This window comes from Patiria miniata, unplaced genomic scaffold (assembly GCF_015706575.1).
Source record: "Patiria miniata isolate m_02_andy unplaced genomic scaffold, ASM1570657v1 HiC_scaffold_19, whole genome shotgun sequence".
In the NCBI taxonomy this organism is placed as follows: domain Eukaryota; kingdom Metazoa; phylum Echinodermata; class Asteroidea; order Valvatida; family Asterinidae; genus Patiria; species Patiria miniata.
Genome location: NW_024037057.1, coordinates 9582796 through 9589534, shown reverse-complemented (window position 1 = coordinate 9589534; position 6739 = coordinate 9582796). Strand labels below are relative to the sequence as shown.

The 6739-nt window shown below is 39.9% G+C and overlaps 1 protein-coding gene across 3 annotated transcripts; it reads right to left on the bottom strand.

The window, feature by feature from the left end:
* Positions 1 to 701: 701 nt before the first annotated feature.
* On the bottom strand, positions 702 to 5221 carry LOC119725700 (dual specificity protein phosphatase 3-like). Of its 3 annotated transcripts, none has more exons than XM_038197228.1 (6): positions 4879 to 5221; positions 4167 to 4301; positions 2533 to 2723; positions 2004 to 2115; positions 1498 to 1609; positions 702 to 974 (listed from the first exon to the last, which is right to left on the bottom strand). In XM_038197228.1, exons 3-6 carry the CDS (start codon positions 2673 to 2675, stop codon positions 778 to 780), a joined length of 564 nt encoding a protein of 187 aa, XP_038053156.1. In that variant the 5' UTR covers positions 2676 to 2723; positions 4167 to 4301; positions 4879 to 5221; the 3' UTR covers positions 702 to 777. The 3 variants fall into 3 exon arrangements, with proteins under 3 accessions (XP_038053156.1, XP_038053157.1, XP_038053155.1); XM_038197229.1 differs by lacking the exon at positions 4879 to 5221 and adding an exon at positions 4632 to 4650; XM_038197227.1 differs by lacking the exon at positions 4167 to 4301 and having other exon boundaries at positions 4879 to 5218.
* Between the last annotated feature and the right edge of the window lie 1518 nt (positions 5222 to 6739).

Genomic DNA, 6739 nt, shown 5'->3' with positions numbered 1-6739 from the left:
AGCTTTATGTGGCCTCTCTGGACTCCCATATATTTGCACTAAGTTTAGTCGGGCACCATTTGCAGTCATCAGCCGACATTTGAAGCAAAAAAGTCAGGTAAAAAAAAAAAAGCCGCATCGCCGCACCACTTTTTGGACAAGCTCCATACCAGAAACCGGAGACTTTTTTTTTTTGGCCTTAGGGTAACAAAATATAACACTTCTGTTTATTGCAAAATGATGTCAATAATTGTGCAAGTTTAACCCAAGTCTGTGATAGAATCCTATAACTGCCTTTTTATTATTCTATTTTATTATTGCATATGGCTTTACGGCTTCATTTCATTTTTATTTTGGCAGTAAAAACAATACAAAATATAAAACAACAGTTAAAGTTCCAAAAAATTAAATGTCAATACTTAGGCAAAAAAAAAAGTCTCCGGTTTCTGGTATGGAGCTTGCCCAAAAAGTGGTGCGGCGATGCAGCTTTTTTTTTTTTTTTTACCTGATTTTTTTGCTTCAAATGCAATGTCGGCTGATGACTGCAAATGGTGCCCAACTAAACTTAGTGCAAATGGGAGTCCAGAGAGGCCACATAAAGCTTATTCTCGATCATAACCCCATCTAAAAATACGTTAAAATTGTGTAGCAGCAGGATTCCAGTCAGACCAGTGAGTTTGGCGGTTTTGAGACATTATCTTTCATTGAAAAAAAAAATTCATTTTGCCGACGCGCATGGCTATGGCGACGCGCGCGCATACCAGAAACCGAAGACTTTTTTTTTTTGGCCTTAAAAGTTCAAGACCCTTCTTCAAACAGTTTTGCGTTCAGTTCACAAAGTTGTTTCAAGAAAGCGTTGTTTGGGCAGACTTCTCGTTTGGCCCGGACGGTCCGGAGTGCATCGCGAGCGTCCATGCCTCGTTTGATCATCAGGAATGCAACGACAACGGTCGCTGAACGACTGAAACCCTCCACGCAGTGAACTAGAATAGTGCCTGTAAATGGAGATAGAAACAATTTACAAAGAAGTTAAATGAGTTTTTTTCATTTGTAATTTTCAGAGATGAACTATTTGAGGGGTAAGTATAATAGATCAAATATTGTTAAACTGACATGTTTGAAGTTTTGTGTTCGAAAATGCTAGAAAAACCAAGAAAAACAAAAATGTTCAAGTAGTCTGGTTCCTTGACTCCACTAAAGATAAAATGGATCAATTCATAGATGCCGGAAAATTGTAAGATAAGGGAACCAGTCTAGCTGGCCTGCACCCGTTCATGAACATGTAACCAATAGCAAACAAAATTTGGACTGAAAAAAGTGTAAAGTTGTAGCAGTAGTTGAAAAATTAGACTGTCATTTACCAACATTTTAGTAAGGTATTTCGTAAAAACTAGGTAGTTTTATTTTTCAATGTTTGCAAATGTTGTATATTCCCTTTAAGGTATGAAGGCAGCACTAAGAATGATTTATGATTTGACTTCTGATGGCATTTCAACCTCCATGCAACCTGTTACCTACCTTTATTTTGCAGAGCATTTTCTATAATCTCTGCCGTATCATGCAGGAAGGGCGACATGTTGAATCTAGGGGTGTCTGTCGCCTTGATGGCCTGGAATGTCATTCCCGTGTCCTGAAAATGCAAAAGAAAGGAAAAGTTCAACTCTGAACAAGCCGAGTCGCATGAAAAGTATCTTTGTTTTAGTCTATTCGAATCAAGGCTTTGAACCATGGAGAATATATTTGTTTGAGTAATAACATTGTTCTTCAATACCAATTTCTTTTGGTCAGGAGTACAACATAACTTCTTGAACTGTCAGTCTGTAGCATGCGAAAGTTTTAAGACGACTCACTGAGATCCCCAGTGACGATTCCAAGGGGGCTGGGATGCCCCCTCCCCCCCAGCACTGGCCAGCAGAAACTGAGATTATCTGAAATAAGGCCATTTTTCACTTGAGAGAGCCCTTCTGCCCCCCCCCCCCCCCCCCCCCGGTAGTAACATTTCTGGATCCGCCCTTGATCCCTACCTTGTAATATTCCTCATCTGTGTCTACATGGCCGAACCCTACACCCTGCGCTGTGTTCAGGATGTGCGTGATTCCAACTTTCTTGAGGGCATCTTTATTCAGGGCAAAACTCCTGTAAAGAAAAATCAAATTTGTGATTTGACTTGTGACTGGCTTCTGGTTAACATGTGATTGACCTGTGATTGACTTGTAATTGACTTGTGATTGACTTGTGATTGACTTGTGATTGACCTGTGACTGACTTATAATTGACCTGTGATTGACCTGTGATTGACTTGTGATTGACCTGTGATTGACCTGTGATTGACTTGTGATTGATTTGTGATTGACTTGTGATTGACTTGTGATTGACTTGTGATTGGCATGTGATTGACTTATGATTCACATGTGATTGACTTATGATTGACTTGTGATTAGCTTGTGACAATGTGATGTACTTGCGATTGACTTACAATTGGCTTGCGATTGGCTTGTGATTGACTTATGATTTACTTGTGATTTTGTACAATTGATTTGGCCCTCTTCTTACTTTTCACTAATGAAGATTTTTGGGTAGACTTCATCGTAAGCTCTAGTCGGCATCATGACCATATCAGAGGAATCCTTGGCGATGAGCAGGAGATCCCTGGGTGTGCACTGAGACCTTGTCTCATCCTTGTCTTCAGTTGCCATAGCAACTAGGGATCTATTCTTGCTGAACTGGTCCTTTTAGAACTTTACCTGATATATATATATTGCAGAAAAATAATAATAAAATTGAAAAATAAATTTTTAGGCCGAGTAAAAAAAAATAGTTTCTTGTCCAGGTTTTAAAAACAAAAATTGGAGGCAGCCCCTTTTTTCCCCAAGATGCCAGATTTTTCAAGATGGCGGATGGATTCTTCCATTTTCTTGACTCTTTTGCCGATTCAAAATTGTGTCCAAAAGAGCCATTATTATTCTTTCCACATAGCTACGGTTGCGAGTCCTGGACCCTGACCAAACAGATCTCTGCATCCATTGATGGCACCTATACACGGATGTTGCGGGCTGTACAGAACGTTTCTTGGCAACAACATCTCCCTAACTCTGTTCTCTATGGTGCCCTTCCCCCTATCTCCACCACCATCAGACAGCTTCGCCTTCGGCTAGCCGGTCACGTTTATCAACATAATGAGCCAGCTAGTCAAGTTCTCCTCTGGAATCCTGAAGCCCCTCGACGAAAAGGTCGTCCCAACATGACCCTGAAAACATCCATCGAGCTAGAAACTGGTCTGAGTGGTCCATCTCTTTTTACTATACCTCATACATATTCATGATCGAGAGCCGAACTCTCACTGGTCAATTCACCATCACGTGCCAGATGTTATTCTTGCTGTTTACCAAACGCGCGCGCGAGGATTCACGCACAGGGTAAATACGCGTGCGTAGTAGACTGTCGCATGGGTTACCCGTGCGACAGTCTACTACGCATGCGCTTTACAGAGCAATCGAGGAACTGTCGCACGGGTGCAGTACGCACGCGCAAACATCGCCCAGGAGGGAGCGCCATGCATGGTTGCACGGTTCGCGTAAATGTTAATTTCCAGAGCTCAATGATGCCGTACTGGAGAAAGTTTACAAAAGAAAGTTGTACACAAACAACTGTATTTACAACTGTAGTAACTGTATTATATTGCAAACGAACCGAACTAGTAATTGAAGTTGAGCAACCAAAATATTCTTTTGGTGAGATGTACAAGTTTCCCCGAATTTTTTTTTAGGTGCATATATAAAAAAAAAATCGTCAACTGAATATGTATGAGGTATAGTAAAACAAATATAACATGGTTTATTTCGGGTGGACAGTCGATATTAGCTCCCATCGGTATTGCAAGTTGACAAACTAGTTCCCTCGGCTTCGCCTCGGGAACTAGTTTGTCAACTTCCAATACCTCGGGGAGCCAATATCGACTGTCCACCCTCTAACCATGTTATATTTGTATACCAACACTATGCTCGACAAGGAGAGTTGGGCCCAACTCATCAAGTCATCATGAAAATGAATGAATGAAGAAGAAGAAGACATAGCTACAATTTGGTGTAACAAATAAAAATACAATACATATAGGTCTTTTGACAACATTTGCAAAATATATTGCAAATGTATGAATTTAAAAAAAGAAAAGAAGGCGGGCATCTAACAACAGAAAGAATGTAGTCCCGACGGCACTTCAGCGGTTGTATGGAGAGTGAGTCTAATAGTAATTAAAATTCGCAGCGGCTATCGTTACAGCAGCCGTAACACATTTCCCATTTTCTATCGTTACGGTAGTGCAACTTTTATAAAAACATGAGAAGAAAATATAAAATTAGAAGGAAAAAAAGTGAATTTGAATGTTATTAAATTCTGACTTTAATTATTTCCCTTTTAAAAAAAAATCCTCCAAAGCCTCAGGTTAGAAAAGGAAAAAAATTCGAGTGCAAAACTTACTCCTAGAACTATGAGGCTCCACGTGGAGCCTCATAGTTCTAGGAGTAAGTTTTGCACTTCTTCCCTGGGCTAGTTCACTCCTAGAACTATGAGGCTCCACGTACGTGGAGCCTCATAGTTCTAGGAGTATGCAAAACTGAGATGCAGACCCACAACCTCGTGGTGCAAAATCCTACCCTCTATCGACTGAGCTGTCGCACTGCTCGTTAAAACGTGGGGAAACAATTATATACCTGCGTGTGTATCAAAAAAGTATCGTAGAGGGCGCTAAACAACGACTGCCGTAACGATAGCCACTGACTTCGATTAAAATTTGCGGTGTTTCCTTACAAATACAATTATAAATTGGAAATGTTGCTCAATCCGACAATTGCATAAAAAGAGATTCAAATCAACAAAAGAATGAATCAAAGCAAACCTTACAGAAATATTCACGAAGATGAGAGTGAAAAATTCACCGACTGTTGATGACTGAGTTGTGTAATATTGTCATGTATGTAGTGTGCGATGTGTTGCTGTGGGTCGACAATGACTTCCGGGTTACAGCCATTCTCAATTTAAGGCTTCTGTGTAAACTCGGAACATCTTTAAGATGTTTTGGTGGGGGTCAGGGTGTAAGTTCTGCGCACTTCTAAACGTGGACCCCTTCATGCAGGTATAAAAATACACACTTGTACATCCATGGAGGAAGGAACAAGGGCTTCAAATTTTGAGAGCTTTTTCACTTCGAATAGCGCCACTGTAGACAAACTCGAACCCGGAGTTTCAAAAACGGTAGCAGACAAATGGAAATCCAGACCCACGCATGACGTTTCTTGCGTTAAAGATCGACACAGAGATTGGATCCCGTCTATCTAAAACTGGCAGTGGTAGGAGGGCGTGGCTAGTTCGGAGAGAGGGGGCGTGTGCCAGTACAGAGGATAAATGCCAGTGCAAGAATTAAAATGCACACCATCGAAATTCACTTGGCTTATCAGAGTCTTGCGGGAATAATGGACTAGATTTGATGCTTGTACATGTATTTACAGCAATTTTTTTTATTCAAATGTATCTCTCAATAAGTCAATATCACTGAACTTTGCCAGAGCGATTTTTTTTTGTCAATAAGATTTAAGTTACTTATGCTCAAACATGGAAATTGTATACTTATGGAGCACCAAATTTCTACCAAATTTCTCAATATTAACATTCAAATAAATTGACCACTTTTTTGTAGTTCAACAAAATTATTTTTTTTAAGTACAAACATGATAATCTCAAAAGACTAAAGGAGCAATTAATTTTTTTCTCTCTGAATTTTCCGTACGGTATTGAATTTTTAAATCCGAGAGTGTTTAAGTTCAAAAGTTGTTCAGCTTTTATCGAATCTTTCACAGATTTGCATGCTGCATACATCTTCTTGAGATAAGTAATTTTACGCTTATAAAATGAGAAAGGTAAATTAAGTTTTATTTAAATTTTTTTTCTTTTTTTCTTCTTTTTTTCAACGAGACAAAATATTAAAGTCTTTTAATGTAAATCGTGCATGTGAACCATTAATTTAGGAATGTGCTCTGGGTAATATAAAATGCGCAGCATATATGCAATTAATAATAATGTTAAAAATAAAAAATCTTCAAATCTATATCAGAAGCGTGAATGGACCGATCCAGTAAGCACCGCCCCATGGTGTACTGACCAATCACAGCCGTGATTATGTCCGACGTGCGTGCACATAAGTCCGACATAATGCGTGCACGCGCGTATGATGCACGCGGCAGGAGAATGCAGCGTGGCATTGGAGAGGAGCACGTGGTAATTTGCCCACGTGCGCAGTGGGCGGGGCTTACTGGATCGGTCCATTGAAGTGACTTCAGTTTAAACCACACCCTCTTCACAAAGAGCATTGGAATCAACCTCATTTCCATGGGTACGATCATACCTAATGTTTAAAGTTGAAGCCACATTCAGAAAAAAAAATAATGAAGTGAAGCTGGAATGCATAAATAGTCTGGCACCATCCCAACAGTTCAAAAATTATAAAATACATTCAGGGAACACGACCAAAATGGGTTCCTCGCGAGTGGTTCTAGCCAATGGGCGTTTGTTTGTGGTGTAAATCGAGGACACATACACACGTGCAACATCATCGGTGAATCAAGGACAGGAACCAAATCGAGGACAACCTCGAATAGAAAGCGTGTACAAAAACATTGAGAGCTGTTGCGAAAAAGTTAGAGTACAAACAAAGGAAAAGGGAATAGTAACAAAAGATGATCTTCGATTTACACCATATAAAGAAACG

Excerpts from the sequence above, each read along its gene's own strand:
- LOC119725700 (XM_038197228.1), bottom strand. The coding sequence starts at position 2,675 with ATGGCAACTGAAGACAAGGATGAGACAAGGTCTCAGTGCACACCCAGG. Across the intron at positions 1,610-2,003 it reads CAGATGAGGAATATTACAAG|GACACGGGAATGACATTCCA; the intron begins GTAGGGATCAAG and ends TTGCATTTTCAG. Across the intron at positions 975-1,497 it reads AAATGCTCTGCAAAATAAAG|GCACTATTCTAGTTCACTGC; the intron begins GTAGGTAACAGG and ends CTCCATTTACAG.